At 42.2% G+C, this 19,561-nt stretch overlaps 1 protein-coding gene across 2 annotated transcripts in view; it reads left to right on the forward strand.

Annotated features, from left to right (window-relative positions):
- The window catches only part of LOC124003411 (forkhead box protein J3-like), a 141,428-nt gene extending 130,326 nt beyond the window's left edge, over window positions 1-11,102 (forward strand). For both annotated transcript variants that reach the window (XM_046311653.1, XM_046311654.1), the window contains exons 7-12: window positions 1,121-1,295; window positions 4,132-4,590; window positions 4,947-5,048; window positions 5,717-5,911; window positions 6,637-6,735; window positions 6,983-11,102. In XM_046311653.1, the coding sequence (XP_046167609.1) occupies window positions 1,121-1,295; window positions 4,132-4,590; window positions 4,947-5,048; window positions 5,717-5,911; window positions 6,637-6,735; window positions 6,983-7,095 (1,143 nt within the window). In that variant the 3' untranslated portion in view covers window positions 7,096-11,102. The remainder of the gene's footprint in view (window positions 1-1,120; window positions 1,296-4,131; window positions 4,591-4,946; window positions 5,049-5,716; window positions 5,912-6,636; window positions 6,736-6,982) is intronic.
- Window positions 11,103-19,561: the final 8,459 nt, after the last annotated feature.

Here is a 19,561-nt window from a genome sequence, read left to right on the forward strand (position 1 = left end):
TTTACACACCATGTTTATACATGTTCAATATGCGTTCTTGGCAGTTTAATTAGGTTAGTGGACAGAATTCAAATATAAGCCTTGATCTGTTGCACAAAAAAATGTACTGAACAAAAATATAAACGCATTATGCAACTATTTTAACGGTTTTACTGAGTTCCAGTTCTTTATACAAATCAGTCAAATGACTGGGAAGGAGCGCAGCCATGGGTGGGGCCTGGGAGGGCAAAGGGCTTTATTACAGACAGAAATACTCCTCGGTTTCATCAGCTGTCCGGGTGGCTGGTCTCAGACCATCCTGCAGGTGAAGAAGCCGGATGTGGAGGTCCTGGGCTGGCGTAGTTACACATGGTCAGCGGTTGGACATACTGCCAAATTTTCTAAAACTACATTGGAGGTGGCTTATGGTAGAGAAATTAACATTTAATTCTCTGGTGGACATTCCTGCAGTCAGAATCCCAATTGCACGCTGCTTCAAAACTTGAGACGTCTCTGGCATTGTGTTGTGACAAAGCTGCACATTTTATTGTCCCCAGCACAGTGCACCTGTGTAATGATCATGCTGTTTAATCAGCTTCTTGATATGCCACACCTGTCAGGTGGATAGATTATCTTGGCAAAGGAGAAATGTTCACTAACAGGAATATTAACAAATTTGTGCACAAAATGAGATTTGCTTTTTGTGCTGATGGAACATTTCTGGCATCTTTTATTTTAGCTCTTACAAAATTGGACAAAACCTTTACATGTTGTTTATTTTTGTTCAGTGTAGAAAAAATGTTTTGCATGAAATGTTTGTGGCTCTCTTGTTCTCCAGCAGGTCCATGTGCAGATATCCATTGATGTCTCTGAAACGTATGTTTCCCAGTCAAGAGTCAGTGTTCGATGGTGTAGTCGGTGCTCTTCACCAATGAAAGTTATAGTCAGTGTTTGACTGTGGTAATAGGTTTGTACTGTAGTTAGTATGTTAGACGGAGGTGTGTACCACTAGGTTGTACTGCATGACGGAACACAGCTGTCAGTGTTAGGTGTAGAGTAGATGTAATTCACTACTCAAATCTCTAATTATCTCTCCTCTCTTTCTACTCCTCTACTTCTCTCTCTCCTCCTCCATCCCCAGGTGACTAACCACCCAGAGCCGGTGTCTCAGTCGATGAGCCTCCAGCAGCCCCTCCAGCCCCAGTACAACATGCCAGAGAGGGACAAGCAGCTCCTCTTCTCCGACTTTGAAGATCTCAGTGCCTCCTTCCGCAGCCTTTACAAGTCTGTCTTTGGGCAGTCCTTCAGCCAACAGGGTGAGTGCTCGTCAAGAGGGCAGGATGACGCATACCAGGTAGTGGGGCTGTGCGATATGGCCAAAATCTCATATCCCGACAAAGGTCATTTCATATCCTGATGATGATACAAATCACGATATAGCACCTATTTTTTTTGTTATATAGTTTATATAAAATTACCACATAGACCTATTTCTCATTACATTTTGAATTAAACTCAACAAATAAAAAGGTACTTTCTCATTTTATTTAGAACCTTTGTGCAAATTTTCAATTAAGCATGTAACAAAATATAAAATATTAATGTATAAAATCTAAAGAGGTAAATGGAAAACACTTCAACTATAGTTGCAAACAAAATAAACATAGGCCTAAAATATATATTTATTCATTTTTGACGGATTGCCTGTTTTGCATGTTATTTTGGTTTTAAGACGTGTCACATATGAATGTACATTTGGTACCTTGGGTTGAGTGTTAGGACCAACTCACAAAACCCCCGTTTCTGGACCGTGTAAATTAGGGCCATGTCTTTGCAGATGTAAGTTGTTACGGCAGCTGTTATCTCCTTCCATCTTCATGGTTCTTTGCCATATGGTGTGTCGGGGTTTGTTTTGAGGTTTGTTTGAACACTCGACTACTTTTTTGCATGTCATCCGCAGACTCTCTCCGTACTGCTTCACATGATTCTTGCGTATGTGGTAAGAGGTTAGTGGTGTTTGAGCCTGTTGTCAGGACCGTGTAGGTGGTAAAAGAGGTTAGTGGTGTTTGAGCCTGTTGTCAGGACCGTGTAGGTGGTAAAAGAGGTTAGTGGTGTTTGAGCCTGTTGTCAGGACCGTGTAGGTGGTAAAAGAGGTTAGTGGTGTTTGAGCCTGTTGTCGGGACCGTGTAGGTGGTAAAAGAGGTTAGTGGTGTTTGAGCCTGTTGTCAGGACCGTGTAGGTGGTAAAAGAGGTTAGTGGTGTTTGAGCCTGTTGTCAGGACCATGTAGGTGGTAAAAGAGGTTAGTGGTGTTTGAGCCTGTTGTCAGGACCGTGTAGGTGGTAAAAGAGGTTAGTGGTGTTTGTGCCTGTTGTCGGGGCCTGCGGCATATTTTGCAGTGGACAGTTTTCTGGTCCGTGTCAGACTTTTCATACCCGAACCACGGCCATGAGACCGAAGTAGCCCCTCTTTTAGGTACGAGCTCTGTGCTCTGTGTCACGTTCACTCTCCCTGTTTGTTTGTGTTGCATATTTCCTTCCACGCGACTCGTGAGGAAGAATGCAAAGTATCGTCCAATTGCCGAAAATATTGCCGTAAAGAGTGTGATTTGCGACACAACGATATAAACGATAGACGTTTTACTATTGTCACACGATATATATGGTCATATCGCCCAGCCCCACCGGGTAGTGTTAGTAAACTCATGCAGAAGATGCCAGGATTATTCTATGGGTGTTATACATCTAACAGCTGGTCGAAGGAGAGTGGAATTGTTTAGTGATTTCAATGAGTCATTTAATAGACAGTAACCGTAGTGGAAATCTATGGGTTTTTTCATGGTCTACTGTGTGCTAAAGCCTCTGGCCTCATTCCCAATGCTAAGCATAAAAGAGAGTCGGCAAGTTCATAGCAGAATAATGCAGTGGACTTTCATTATATGGGATGAAACATGTTAATCCTTACTCTGTTAATCCTTATATCTTTAGGATGATATATATATATATATACACACACACACACACTTCATATGATTGCAGCATCAAACCTGATAAAGGCCTATTGCACAGAGTCAGATCAAGTGTAGCTCTCCAAAACATGGCAGCCCTTTAGAACGTAATGCTTTTTGTTTGTAATCTGATTGACTGAAGAACAAAAAGCACTTGACAAGTGGGTTATGGGTAAAAGCAGACAATGCTTTTCCTTGTATAGCCTACTTTCACAAATCTAATGCATTTCATGCGAATGTTTTCAGTGTTCCTCTCCTTTAATCTATCATCTAAGTTTCATTAGTTTAAAGTTGTTCCCTTTTTATGTGCATAAAAGTGAAATCTCTTAGTCAGACAAGCCCTTGCAATTAAAAAGTGTAAATAAGCGAGCGAGAGGATTTCACACCATGGTGCTGTAGACAGTGAGCTAATTCACCGGCTTTGATAATAGGTAATGAGCTCGCATTATTATTCTGGGGCTGCGCGCTAATTGCTTTCTGTATTTCCCTGGTTGGACAATGGGCTTTCTGTGCCGATAAGAGATCCACCTTTGTCACCGCTGCAGTAAGTGTTCTGGGGTGAGGGGCTGGAGTCAACTCTAAAAGCACTCCTGTAAAATAGGTTTACTGTGGCAAAGCTGATATTCTAGCGGTTAAGAGCGTTGGGCCAGTAATTGAAGTGAAGCTGGTTCAAAACCCCAAGCCGACGTGCCTTTGAGCAAGGCACTTTAACTGTAACTTCTGGCGTAAGTCGTGCCGATAAGAGATCCACCTTTGTCACCGCTGCAGTAAGTGTTCTGAGGCAGTGGCGAAGGCAACTCTAAATGACTAACATGTAAATGGACAGGCCTCTTAAGAACCACTCCTCTACACGATGTCTGTTGGGTGTGCAGATGTTCGTGCTCCAGTCGTGCTTGTTCAGAGAACAGTGCTGCTGCACAATGACGAATGTGAAAAAAAACACAGGATGCAGAATAAAGGCTCAGACTCTCTAGTGCTGCTGAGACATTCCTTTAGCTCGTTCAAAATGGCAGCTGTTTAGTCTCAATGTAACATCAGTTTATTTTACATTGTATGTTTATCTCAAATAGTGATTCAATTCTCTAAGCAGAGAGGACTAATAACGACTGTGTTTTGTGTGTGTGTGTGTGTGTATATGGACTTCCAGGTTTGATGGGCATGCCAACGGAATCGTCCCAACAGACCCACACCTCCTGCTCCTATCAGCACTCACCCAGTGGCACCATTAGCACCCAGAACAGCCTGACAAACAACCACTCCAGCAGCGGTGGCCAGGTGCCTCTGTCCCACCCTCCCCAGCTCCCTGGCCAGAACGCCCACCCGGGCCATGGCTCACCCCACACACAGCACATCTCCCAGCACGGCCCACACAACCAACATGGTCAGCACAACCAACACAGCCAGCACCAGCACCCCCATCACCCTGCACACTCCCAGCATGGTCCGCACCCATCACAGCACACGCCGCACCCCTCCCAACACACACAGCACACCCAGCACCCCTCCCAACACTCACAGCAGCACGGCCAGCACCCCTCCCAGCAGCAGCATCAGACTCTGGCTCACCAGCCCCATCCTGCCCAGCAACAGATGGCCTGCAACACGGGTAAGACCCGCCTCTCTCTTCTACACCGATGTCTCTCACACACACAAACACACACATTCAGATACACTCAGGGATAACCCTCCAAGACACAGCTGGACATTTGTTCTATATAAGTACCAAGACCTGCTTTGGGACAAAGGACCGTAAATCACCATCTGATTTATGCTGTTTACTGTAATGAGAACAAAGCAAATCCTGCATCCATATACCAGACAGTACCTCTGGAGCACAGCAACCTTTTCAGAGGGAACTGGCTCCTACCGGTGGCCAAAGTAGAGTACTGTTGCAGGAAATGTAGAGACTCATGGACTCCTCCAGCCTCTAAAAAATAGTCTGTGCTCCATCTGTGTTTACAGGTCTGCCCTCTGACTGGTACCCAAATCTGGACGCACTGAAAGAGAGCTGCCGTATTGCCAGCAGTTATAACTGGGCTGATGTCGACCTCTCACCTTTTCAAGGTGTGGCCATGAAGGATTATGTAAAAGCTGTTGCATTGACACATCCAATTTCAGCCTCAAATAGGATAACTATACAGGCTGCTTATTTTTCAATGTGTTAGTCCTGCTTTTAATATATTTTTCTTACTGTCTACCTGTTCTTTTCACTGACATTTTAACAGCTGTTTATTGTGTTTACCAGAGTCATTTTATCCTAATGATTTCATGGCTGATTGCCCATGATGAGCACCATTAGACATATTGGAGTTCTCTCTTTTTGTTGGTGTGCTGACGTGTTGCCAATCAACAGTTGAATTTGAAGGAGCTCTACAATTAAAGAACACTGCCTTCAAGTTTAATTACCAAACAGTGTAGCTCAGCAGGTCACAGAGTTGATCCAATTACAGTATACAATTGCAAGGTAGGCGGTTTTAATTATCACCGATAAACTTTAGTTATGTAATTAAAGCATTTTTTTTTTTAGATAGATAAGTGTCTACACCCACTTTTCACATTTATGGGGTGTGGATGATTTGACCGGTGATTTTTATGACTAAGTTGTCGTTGAGACATTTCTCTGCAGTGGCTAGCAGCTAGTACTACTGAAAGGGTTGGACTGGTGAGCTGCTGAGGCGGCTGTACATCACTGTTTTCCTTGGCTGATGATATGTATGTTTGACCCTGTGCAGGACTGAAGGAGAGCATGAGACTAGCAGAGCAGAACAACTGGGCCCTGGAGCCCACACAGATCGCAGATCTCTGCTCATCTATCAACCAGTTCTTTGCCCGCACCGGTGTCATTCAGCCACAGGGGGCAGTGCAGCCCGTACCCGTATGCCATGGCTCCATGCACCCCAACAAGCCCAGCCAGCACATGGCCACAGGTGGGTGACTCCTCACCTCTAACCTGCATCCCAACTAACATTATTATTGCATTTACCACTCCAGATCATTGGACATTGGTGGCATTTTCCTTCATGTAAATGTTAACTGAGTGTACAAAACATTAGGAACACCTTCCTAATATTGAGTTGCACTCCCTTTTGCCCTCAGAACAGCCTGAATTTGCAATTTGTTGGGGCATGGACTACAGGGGGGTGTTGAATGCGTTCCACAAGGATGCTGGCCCATGTTGATTCCAATGCCTCCCACAGTTGTCAAGTTGGCTGGTTGTCCTTTGGGTGATGGACCATTCTTCATACACAGGAAACTGTTGAGTGAAAAATCCAGAAGTTTTGCAGTTCTTGACACAAACTGGACCTACTACCATACCCCGTTCAAAGGCACTTAAATATTTTTTGTCTTGCCCATTCACCCTCTGAATGACACGCATAAACAATCTGTCTCAGTTGTCTCAAGGTCTAAACATCCATATTTAACCTGTCTGCTCCCATTCATCTACACTGATTTAACAGGTGACATCAATAAGGGATCATAGCTTTCACCTGGATTCACCTGGTCAGTCTAGGTCATGGAAAGAGCAGGTGTCCTTAATGTTTTGTACACTCAATGTATATTGCAATAATGCTGCTGACCCAGGTGGCTTGTTTTAGCTAGCACATATATTATTTTGGGATTGCGATACTTGAGTTTGTCTTTCTCTCCACAGGAAATCTCTACATGGACTCAAGACAAAGCATGTCTATGATGGGCCCCCCAGGATACCCCCACATGCCCCCAATGAGCAGCGCAGGTCCCACAATGACAGGTACAGAACAGCGGCAGCCTCTATACAATACAACTACTCACTAAACTAGATCTCAGTTAAGGGGATGGTCTCTACGGTACACTCCAAGTATTCATCAAACCTATCCTTCCACATTCTACAAGCACTACAACAACACCTCGACAAGTCCATTTCCCATTCAACTACACATTTAACCAATGAAGCTTGCACAGTGCATGTGTGTCTTTGTGTATGTACTAAGCCCAACTCCCCTACTCTCTTCTCTTAGGACACCATGCGCAGATGAACCAGCAGCACATGATCTCTCCCAGAAACTTCCAGATGCACCGCATGCCAGCTGATGACATCCAGGATGACTTTGACTGGGACTCCATTGTCTAATGTTAGATGTTCTGCCCCTAACAAGGAACGGTCAGGTGGTGCAGAGCAGGTGGAAGTAGGAGGAAGAAGCCAGGCTGAGCTGTACGCTCTAGCGAGGAGACTGACTGTTGCTGGTGGGATACAGAACAGAAGAGCAGGTGTTGTTTTGGGAGGATAGAGGGAGAGACTTCAGAGTACTGCCATTTTTACTAACAAAATGAAACATACAAAATAAATGTTACTTTGAAGACAATCATATTTACTAGGACATGTTTAAGTGGTGGCTTATGTGCTTGTCTTGACCAGGCAAGTAGCACACGTTCATGTCGAAACAAATCCTCCAGTCCTCGTTCCTCAGCCAGCCCTCTCCCATCCCCCTCCCAGCCAGCAGCTTTCCAAAGTTCCCCCAGCTCCCTCCGTAACTGTTGTGTGATTTGAGCGACTTGTTCCGCTTGTTATCCTTCTCGTGTTGACTATAGGCCTCGGCTGCCTCTTGGATGAGTTTCTCTCTTTATTCCTTTTTATTATTTTATGGAAAAAGCAGGCCGCCTGTGGTGCTTGTTGGTTTGCTTTGGATGGAACCCCAATAGTGGGTGTATTGGTAGGAAGGTTAGGATCCCCAATAGTTGGTGTATTGGTAGGAAGGTTAGGATCCCCAATAGTTGGTGTATTGGTAGGAAGGTTAGGATCCCCAATAGTTGGTGTATTGGTAGGAAGTTTAGGATCCCCAATAGTGGGTGTATTGGTAGGAAGGTTAGGATCCCCAATAGTGGGTGTATTGGTAGGAAGGTTAGGATCCCCAATAGTGGGTGTATTGGTAGGAAGGTTAGGATCCCCAATAGTTGGTGTATTGGTAGGAAGTTTAGGATCCCCAATAGTTGGTGTATTGGTAGGAAGGTTAGGATCCCCAATAGTGGGTGTATTGGTAGGAAGGTTAGGATCCCCAATAGTGGGTGTATTGGTAGGAAGGTTAGGATCCCCAATAGTGGGTGTATTGGTAGGAAGGTTAGGATCCCCAATAGTTGGTGTATTGGTAGGAAGGTTAGGATCCCCAATAGTGGGTGTATTGGTAGGAAGGTTAGGATCCCCAATAGTGGGTGTATTGGTAGGAAGGTTAGGATCCCCAATAGTTGGTGTATTGGTAGGAAGGTTAGGATCCCCAATAGTGGGTGTATTGGTAGGAAGGTTAGGATCCCCAATAGTGGGTGTATTGGTAGGAAGGTTAGGATCCCCAATAGTGGGTGTATTGGTAGGAAGGTTTACAATAACTGAGGTTATGTTTTGAACAGGGTGTTTTGCATTGAACTAGGCTTCACATAAAGAACACAAATGCTTTATCATAGAGCGTTGTCCTTTAACCAACACATCTGGCCCATTCTTTTTTTTTAGCTAATTGTGTACATTCAGATACATTACCGGTAGTATTTGTTGTGGTTTTGTGTCTATTCTGTTAACAATGTCATACCTTTATCTCCAATACTCCAAGACTGAAACTGGTAGATGAATTCCAGACCTCATCAACCCCCCCTCACCGTCTGGCTTTTTTTTCCTTTGACAAAATAACACTTAGACTTAAAGTAGTCTCATTCTCAATCACTACATCCTTCCACTGGTCCCGCAATCAATGAGATTGATTATAATTTCCCTGTACTAGTATATTAAGGGAATAGTTTGTAGTTAATACACAAAATGAGTGAGTACAAGTATACACCTGTAGGTGTCTTTTCATATATTAAACTCAGTGTACATGCAGCACAATGAACTGTAGGATATTTTCCTGTTATCTTCTGATGCAGGAAATGTACTGATATAACTTAATTACTACAAACAATAGGAATGTTCTTCATTCAGATGCTATACGTCCCAAGTCATCAGAATCGATCTCCCAAATATCTTGGTTGTGACCGACTTACACTGCAAGGCAGAAAATATGCTGAAATACCATATAAAAAGGGAACACGGTGTGTGTTTGCCCTAAAATTACAATCATCTGCATATGCTATCAACGAGCACCAAACAGATGCAGAAAGAAGAGATGAAAGCAAGGGTTCAAGGCAGATGTGCATTTTGGTTAGGATCCCCAACAGCCAGGTGGAGATGGAGGATGGGAGACTAGAGGTTCTGGAAACACTCCTGTCCTTTCTGTCCCTCTTTGTCGTCTTAATCAGACTGGCCCTGAACCCCCATCATGGTGCTGCGTTTAACCTGTATGGGAGCTTTGTCTGGGTAGAGCACAGTTCATCTTCCCTTTTTCATTTGTTCCTCCACTATTGGCCCTTAGATAAACTAAATATTTGGCTGGATTTTGTTTTACTCCATTTCTGAAAATCATGACATTGTTTTGTAATATCACATAAACACCGCTGGGGCCAGACACCAATATGTCTCTTGTGACAGTGTACATGTGTAGATACTGAACCGCCATTGTCCTTTTGAAACAGGAGGCAGAAGACAAGAAGGGAAGCTTGGCTGGAGCTAGTGCTAGTGCTAGTGCTAGTGCTAATGATAGTGCTAATGCTAGTGCTAGTGCTAATGATAGTGCTAATGCTAGTGCTAGTGCTAGTTCTTCTCACAGCTAGCTATACTGCCAAGCATATCTGCAATGTTTCACAGATCTTTTAGCAGCCAGTTCGTTAATACTGCCCATTGTTTTGATCTTAAATGTTTTTTTCTTCCTTTTCCTTCTTTTTCCTTTTCTTACTTACATGTACCGGATTTTCGGTTAGATTCCCAAATGTTCATTGTATTTGAAAGCGTTCCCAAATGTTCATTGTATTTGAAAGCGTTGTGTGTGGCTGATTGTCCTGCCTGTGGATACCCATTGAGTGTTTAGTCTTTGTTTAATGGCCAAAATCAGTCAGTCAGTCAGCCAGCCGTTTAAAGCACAGTCTGATTGCTCATTCAGTTCCAAAGCCAAGATCACTTAAGATTGTCAATCATTGAGCCCTTCATTAGTGAAGGAGGACTACTTCATGGAGAAAAGATCAGTGTAGTGATTTTTAATTGACCATTTGATTACTAGTTGAAGTCAGTGTGGGTGCTGCAGACTCTGGGACTCACCTAAGGAATGGGTGTTTTGAGGAACACAGTGAGAATATGGATGTAAAAGTGATAGGGAAGTCTTGGCAGCCCATGGTTTTGTATGTCTATTTCATCACTGGTAATGATGAAGGCACTAATGAAAAACTCTCAGACAGCCTTAGGGTATGTAGTAAATCCACCCCTACAGCTCAGAGGAGATGGGATGGGCTGGAAAGAGCTCATGGATGTGATCAGAGGTAAAGTGGAAGGGAAAGACGATGACTGGATCACCCTCTTAACTGTGTGTGTGTGTGTGTCTGTGCGAGTGAGTACATTTTGTTTAAAAAGACAATGACATTTTTTAAATACTGCTGGAGATGTACCTGCCAGAGAGATTACTATGATATGAAAAAAGAAAATAAGCCTTGTTCGCTTGTTACATTATGGAGAAAACTGCCAAGAAGTACTGCTGATTGAGGCCTATTTTATTCAGTGCTGGTGTGTTGTTGTGCTTCTTGTAAATAAATGTCTTTTCAATCATCCCTTTTTCCTCTTGGGGGCGGGGCATCAAGGCAAGGGGTTGGTCTTACTCATGAGAGGGAAGAATAGAGTATTTTGTTATTGTCCAATCAGAGGGTGAGACCGTATGTGTATATATCTATATTGTATATATGTGATGAAAATGTGTTGGCTTTTTGTGACACTACCTTTTACCTGTACTATGGTTCTACATTCAGTGTTTCAATGTTGATAATATATATTTTGTTATGTTTTTCAGTTTTTGATTTTGTCTTTGTCATTTCTTGTATTTGTTTTCTTTTTCTCCTTTTTGTCCTCTTTGTTATTGCACGGTTTATTACTTTTGCTGTCCAATGAGGTGATACAGCTACTCTTTGTATTGGTTTAGTGCTGTAAAATAACTTGTTATTAGAGTTGTCGATACCACCCCCATCCCCAATATGCATGAATGGCACTTAAAGAAATAAAATGTTAACTTCACTGTGGAATAGTTGTGCGTTTATATTTTTTTATGTATTTGAATGAGTTACATGAAGCAACTTGTGAATTATTTCATATTTTGAACATAAGATGTAGCTGTTACTCGCATCACTGTTACAGAACACAAGTTTTGCAGTGTGTTTAGACCATAGTATTTGTGGGTAGGGCATTTCTATATACACTGTTAAAATTGCAGCAATTATGACAAATCAGAGCCAAACTGAAAGGTTAGTGTTGAATATAACCGATAGTAGAGCCCAAATGGCAGTAGTGCAGCTCCTTGCTCACAACCTCAAACATTTACCTAAAATAGTTTTTGGTAAATAATTGTTTTTTCACTTGCATTCAAGTTCAACATTCCACTTAGTTCTGTGCACTCTAATTGTTTAAAAAGTTCACTAATTCTGAAGGTTTTCCAGGATCATACGTTAGTACTAGCATTACCGTACTAGTGTTCATACTGGAACTCTTTCTTCCATGACTGTAAGTCGCTTTGGATAAAAGCGTCTGCTAAATGGCATATATCATTATTTATTATTATGTCAATGACAAGCTCCATATGTTGTTTTCCACATGACACGTTCCTGGACTAGAATAGTCTACCAGGACAGTAACAGTAAGCAATCATAGGTTTATCAAGACACGCATGTCCTTTTCCCCGCCCAGCTCCTGGAGACCCTCCCCTAGCCCCAACACATGTCAAGCCCCCATGACACCCACGACACCTCCACTTTCACACTCCATGACATACAATACTTCATGCTCAGTTTGGAATTCTGCTCCATCTCTTTGGTCCAAACTGGTAGAAGTGAGTAACTGACTTCAGGGAAGGAAGTGTGGGGGAGCTCAGCTGTGCTACAGCTCCTTTAGACTCAGCTAGGGGCGTTGGTCTAGTTACTGTAAGAGAAGACATCAGGAAAACAGTCATGAGAATTCCTCTGATGCTGCTTCTGCTGGCACTGACAGTACAGCTATGTTCTGCACCGCCAGCTGCCGACTGACATTTACTCTTGAGGTTCTGACCTGTTGCACCCTCTACAACCACTGTGATGATTGTTATTATCTGGCACGGCTGGTCATCTATGAACGTTTGAACATCTTGGCCATGAACTGTTATAATCTCCACCCGGCACAGCCAGAAGAGGACTGGCCAACCCTCAGAGCCTGGTTCCTCTCTAGGTTTCTTCCCATGTTCCTGCCTTTCTAGGGAGTTTTTACTAGCCACCGTGCTTCTACATCTGCATTGCTTGTTGTTTGGGGTTCTAGTCTGGGTTTCTGTACAGCACTTTGTCATCGGCTGATGTAAAAAGGGCTTTATGAATACATTTGATTGATTGAACAAGTAAATAAGCCACCGCTCTAAATTTTGGGCTCCAAAGTTGCGCAGCGGTCTAAAGTACTGCATCTCAGTGCTAGAGGCGTCACTACAGACACCCTGGTTCGAATCCAGGCTGTATCACAACTGGCCGTGATTGGGAGTCCCATAGGGCGGGGCACAATTGGCCCAGCGTCGTCCGGGTCTGGCCAGTGTAGGCCGTCATTGTAAATAAAAATGTGTTCTTAACCAACTTACCTTGTTAAATAGAGGTTAAATGTATTTGTATTTTTTGAAGTGTTATTAAATCACCTAATCAATCACTCGAGTCTCCTATGTCCCAGATGTAGGATCTTAATTTGACCCTATATTGTCACAGAAAAGAAATCCTGCAGCAACAGGATTTTAATGTTTAGTCCATAATGTTGCTTGGTCGGTGGTTAGGCTATTAGCTGGCCAAAAGTAGGCTACATGAAGTGTTAAACTGTTAATAGAAGTGTTTGTTTGGGGTTTCAGTGAATTTATGTAAATCAGCAGGCTCATCTGCATTTCCTGCAATTCTCAGCAACAAAAGGGATCAAATTAGGATTCTATATCTATATGTCCTGAGCTTTGATTTGAAACTCCCTTTTCGTAATTTAGTGAATTCAGTTAATTTGTTTAGTTAGTTATAATGTATTCAATTGAGACTTGGTTATGTTTATTTATAGTAACCTTTACGGATTATATCTCAGACCTCTGACTCTGGTGTGTATTTTTATTTGATCAGAACCATATGGAACAGGTTTATTTAGGTATGCTAAATATTTGTACCGGGCCACATTGGTCCTTCTGTAGCTCAGTTGGTAGAGCATGGCGCTTGTAACGCCAGGGTAGTGGGTTCGATCCCCGGGACCACCCATACGTAGAATGTATGCACACATGACTGTAAGTCGCTTTGGATAAAAGCGTCTGCTAAATGGCATATATTATTATTATTATTATTATTGGGCTGTGCTGTTCAGGGTGTCATCAGAATGACTATACATGGAAGGGCTATGGTTACTCCTCACTTAATCGTGAATGCAAATGAAAGTTCCTTATGTTGAAATGTAATATGGGGAGGGGAGCCGTCTGCCCTGCCTTGGTGGTACTTGTTATGTAATTCTGCCAGGTGGAGTGTCTGATGCTCTAGTCTTGGTGGTTGGTAGCAGAAACACCCCCAGCTGTATAGAATAAAAGTATGTAAGCTATTTAACACTACACTCCACACTCCTCCCATTTCCCCTGCATTGAGGGAAGCTAATCCTACATCCACACCATACTCACATCTGTGTTTGGACAGCATGGGGACTTTTTATGCTGAAATATATCGGTAAATGAGGGATACAAAGTTTTTGAAAGCAGGTACTTCCACACAGGTGTGGTTCCAGAGTTAATTAAACAATTAGCATCCCATCATGCTTAGGGTGATGTATAAAAATGTTGGCTACCATGGCTAGAAGAAGAGATCTCAGTGACTTTGAAGGAAGGGTCTCAAACAAGCATATGGGGTTTAAAGTGTATGTGTGTGGGTCAGTCACCAGATCTAAACTCAATTGAACACTTATGGGAAATTCTGGAGTGTGCGTCTGAGACAGCGTTTTCCACCACCACCAACAAAGCACCAAAAGATAGGATTTCTTGTGGAAGAATGGTGTTGCATCACTCCAATAGAGTTCCAGACACTAAGACGCTTCATGTTGAAGTTTCCTTTATTTTGCTGTCACATGTACATGTTATTTTCACTTACTAATCTCCTGAACCTATTGGAAAGGCCAAACCAAAGAATTTGCTGTTTTGTTATCACTGAAGTCAAGACAGAGGTAGCTGAGGCTATTAACCCCCCCTTATTGCCCCTGTAGAACCTGTTCCAGTTGTCCCAGAGGAACTTGCCTCTGGAGAACCTGCCCGTGAGGAACCTGCTGCTGAAGGACCTGCCATCACCCCTGAGGAATCTGTCCCAGTAGTCCTTGTACCTGACCCATTTGCCCCTGTAAAACCTGACCTAGTTGCCTCTGTAAAACCTGAAATAGTTCTCCCCGTAGAACATTACCAAGAGGAACCAGCCCCAGTAAAATATGTTCCTGAAGAAGCTGCACCAGAGGACACCATCCTGATAGCTCCAGTGGAAGCTGCACTAAAGCAAGCATAAGAAGCTGCCCCAGCAGAAGCTGTCCTGATTGTTCCAATTGAAGCTGCAGCAGATGTAAACATTAAGTATGTAAGTACCCCTCAAGATACACAATATTAAGCTGGAAAATGAAGTGTAACACGTAGTAATTTTGTTGTACTATGTAGATAGTACACGTACTCTGTGGTGTACTAGTGTGTTTATCCTCCCACTCGAGGATGACACCCGTATGGTAGACCCCAGTCAGTGAGGTTGACCTACAACTGATCTGTTTTTGTCAACTCAACCAAGTGCTAGTAACGACATTGAGTGTACATTCAAAGGTATGTAATCCCGGGACACAAAGCATATCTGTCCACAAGAGATTCCAACCTTGTGATATTTATTAATGAATCGGATGCAGCTGAGTAGCAACTAAACTTGCCCATTTGTAACAAGCATTGTAACAAGCCTTCATTGTTACACCTCTGTAATTACAGACTGCAATTACATGGTATTACTATATAATTATGTATTGCAATTCATTACAAAACTTGATACAGTGTAAATATTTAACTACTATGTAATAAGCTCAGTTGGTAGAGCATGGCGCTTGTAACGCCAGGGTAGTGGGTTCGATTCCCGGGACCACCCATACGTAGAATGTATGCACACATGACTGTGAGTCGCTTTGGATAAAAGCGTCTGCTAAATGGCATATATTATTATTATTATGATAAAATTATGTGCTAGCGTAAAATCTTGTCTATGAATCCAAACACAATTACTTTTGCACCTGTCTTCAAGTTCCAATTCAATTGTAAAAGGCAAGTTATTGAATAAATAATCACTAACTGGTGTTCTTTTGAACCTATCTCCAGAGGTCGATTCACCATACTGAATAGACCACAAAAACATCATACTACACATATTCAAGTCAGTGGCAAGGCCGGATTTGTAAGGTACATCAATACCTCTCAAGTTTTTTTTGTTTTTTTTACAAGAGAGGAAGGTCCTGTGTCACACACACAGAAGCATGTTGTAGGAACAGTATGTGCACTGCTCAGTGCTCACACATACAATATTTATGTTGATGAGAGAACGGGATGTTCTATATGAGGCCCTTTAAAGAGCTCCCATGGCCAAGCTGTATACATGTGTGCATGAGGGTCAATGATGGACATGAGTGAGAAGTGGGAAGGCATGATAAGTTGCTGTCAAGGGCGGAATGCCCCTCTCAGAGCTGGAGTACTGCTGACAGCTGAGTCGAGGAGCCAGGAAGGATGACCTGGTAGTTGAGGGTGGAGTTTATGCTCTCTTGAGGGTGAAGTCTTGTGGAAGATGGGAGGAGTCAGCTCTGGTAGAAGGGTGTTTTATTACACTGACCAGTGAAATTGGGGAAGCAGTTGAAACAAGTGTTTTACAAACCAACCACTACCTGGGTCTTCCACAAAATTAGTCCCTTTTGCATCCCTTTGATATTTAAGTAGAAATTGTTAACTGATATTGGATTTGAAAATCCTTTTTCTGGTCTTTTGTTGTGGGAAACTGTGTGTGTCGAGCATAACACATCATCCCTGTTATTATAGATAGACAGGCTAGAATAACACGTCATCCCTGTTATTATAGATAGACAGGCTAGAATAACACGTCATCCCTGTTATTATAGATAGACAGGCTAGAATAACACGTCATCCCTGTTATTATAGATAGACAGGCTAGAATAACACGTCATCCCTGTTATTATAGATAGACAGGCTAGAATAACACGTCATCCCTGTTATTATAGATAGACAGGCTAGAATAACACGTCATCCCTGTTATTATAGATAGACAGGCTAGAATAACACGTCATCCCTGTTATTATAGATAGACAGGCTAGAATAACACGTCATCCCTGTTATTATAGATAGACAGGCTAGAATAACACGTCAACCCTGTTATTATAGATAGACAGGCTAGAATAACACGTCAACCCTGTTATTATAGATAGACAGACTAGAATGTTTTTTAACAAAACATTTTTTGTGAAGCCTGCATTCAATTGCCCCTCCCTGTTGCACACAACAAGCATCCATTCCCCCTGTTATGACCAACTGTTACTTTTTGGCACTTAATTAGGCTCTTCCTATAGTCATTTTTTACATTTAACCTCTTGAGATGAAATCACTTTTTAAAATAAAGTTGAACATGTGCTCATCATGACAGGATGTTAAAATTTGTTGATTTTATTTTTTTTCAAAAGTCATTTTGATGCATGAATCTCAGTATAATATATTAACAATGCCCGAGGTTTGCAAATGAATTCTTAAATCCGTTATCCAACAACATGAATGAGACACACTTATTGGTCAGGTTGACAATTAACCATGGATAATGAACTGTATATTCTTTGGCTTGAGACTTGGTAAACATTTATTGGAATGACTGTGCTCTTCTGTTGGGAAAAAGAAAGGGGGGTTATATAATCACCTACATTGTGTGGGAACACAGCCTCCTCTGCTGGCCACTAACATGTTTGGAACGGAACTTTGACAAGGACCCTTTTCCCTGGTTACTCTGTAGCAGTAGCACATTTTAAACGTATTTCATTATTTAAAACAAAAAAGATACCATGTGATTAAATCAATGTGTTTTTAAAGAGAACTTCCATTCATAGTCTAAAGGGAAAATCTGTTAGTGTGAGGCAGCATCAGGATTCACACGAAGGCCAAAAAGATCCTCAAGGACATAAACCTCCCGAGCCACAGCCTGTTCAGCCCGCTATCATCCAGAAGACGAGGTCGGTACAGGTGCATCAATGCTGGGACCAAGAGACTTAAAAACAGCTTTGATCTCAAGGCCATCAGACTGCTAAATAGCCATCACTATACTCAACCCTGCACCCTAGAGGCTGCTGCCCTACATACATAGACTTGAAATCACTGGCCACTTTAATAATGGAACAGTAGTCACTTTAATCATGTTTAAATATTGTTTACATACTGCTTTACTCATCTCATATGTATATACTGTACTGTATTTTGTCAATTCCCCTCCGACATTGCTCGAACTAATATCTAATATTTATTCATTCCATTATTTTACTTTTAGATTTGTGTGTATTATTGTGAGTTGTTAGATACTACTGCACTGTTGGAGCTAGGAATACAAGCATTTCGCAACACCCGCAATAACATTTGCTAAATATGTGTATGTGACCAATAAAATGTTATTTGATTCTTGATGCCATAATATGCCTCTGTTCCCTTGAGCTTGGCACTTGGCCCTATAACAGCTCTAGGGGTGCTGCACGGCAGGCTTCCAGGGTTCCCAGGTGTGTGTTGGATTGAGCAAAAAAACCATCTCTGCAAGAAAATGCACAATACATTCTTGTAATTCATGTAATAGTCTTTCATGCTTTATTTTCAAGTACAAAGTAATACTCCTGGAAATAAATATTTAAAAAATACTATGAGGATTTTTAACCTACATACTTCCACATCCTGAGGGTAAGAAATTAAACGATAAATGTAATCAAATGATTGTGTACATTTTTTAGACACCAACTATCAGTGTTATTTGCCTGATGATAACAGTTAAACATTTACATGTGGCATGGGCCGAATAAAAATGTGATTGATTAGTGGACATCAATTTCTTGTAGTATTGTATCTAAATGCCATTGAATATGCCATTTAATAATGATGTGAGACATGAAAAGACCATTGGTCAACAAATTGACAATTGAGGTTAGGCTACTGAGTGACTTGGGCGTAGATGTTTGAAAACAATTATTAATACATTTTTCAAGAGAGGTCTGTTGTCCATTCTGCACAGAGTCCTTGCAAAAATCTTTGAAAAACCGAATTGAACAATGCCCAATCGATAGCTGCACGAGCCGCCTGCCTCTCCCTGCTCCACAACCCGAATGAATAGTTAGTCATTGGAAAGCCTGTTGACTCCAGCCTCCATTTTCAGCAGATTGAAAGCAGGTAAATACAAATCAGTGCTGATCAAACTAAAACAGGTAAGTGCACAAATATATGAACACGGGTATCTCAATCATACCGGTATCTCAATCATACCGGTATCCCAATCATACCGGTATCTCAATCATACCGGTATCTCAATCATACCGGTATCCCAATCATACCGGTATCCCAATCATACCGGTATCTCAATCATACCGGTATCTCAATCATACCGGTATCTCAATCATACCGGTATCTCAATCATACCGGTATCTCAATCATACCGGTATCTCAATCATACCGGTATCTCAATCATACCGGTATCTCAATCATACCGGTATCTCAATCATACCGGTATCCCAATCATACCGGTATCTCAATCATACCGGTATCCCAATCATACCGGTATCCCAATCATACCGGTATCTCAATCATACCGGTATCTCAATCATACCGGTATCCCAATCATACCGGTATCTCAATCATACCGGTATCTCAATCATACCGGTATCTCAATCATACCGGTATCTCAATCATACCGGTATCCCAATCATACCGGTATCTCAATCATACCGGTATCTCAATCATACCGGTATCTCAATCATACCGGTATCTCAATCATACCGGTATCTCAATCATACCGGTATCTCAATCATACCGGTATCTCAATCATACCGGTATCCCAATCATACCGGTATCCCAATCATACCGGTATCTCAATCATACCGGTATCTCAATCATACCGGTATCCCAATCATACCGGTATCCCAATCGTACCGGTATCCCAATCGTACCGGTATCCCAATCGTACCGGTATCCCAATCGTACCGGTATCCCAATCGTACCGGTATCTCAATCGTACCGGTATCCCAATCGTACCGGTATCTCAATCATACCGGTATCCCAATCATACCGGTATCTCAATCATACCGGTATCTCAATCATACCGGTATCCCAATCATACCGGTATCCCAATCATACCGGTATCCCAATCGTACCGGTATCCCAATCGTACCGGTATCCCAATCGTACCGGTATCCCAATCGTACCGGTATCTCAATCGTACCG

This window comes from Oncorhynchus gorbuscha, linkage group LG18 (assembly GCF_021184085.1).
Source record: "Oncorhynchus gorbuscha isolate QuinsamMale2020 ecotype Even-year linkage group LG18, OgorEven_v1.0, whole genome shotgun sequence".
Classification (NCBI taxonomy): domain Eukaryota; kingdom Metazoa; phylum Chordata; class Actinopteri; order Salmoniformes; family Salmonidae; genus Oncorhynchus; species Oncorhynchus gorbuscha.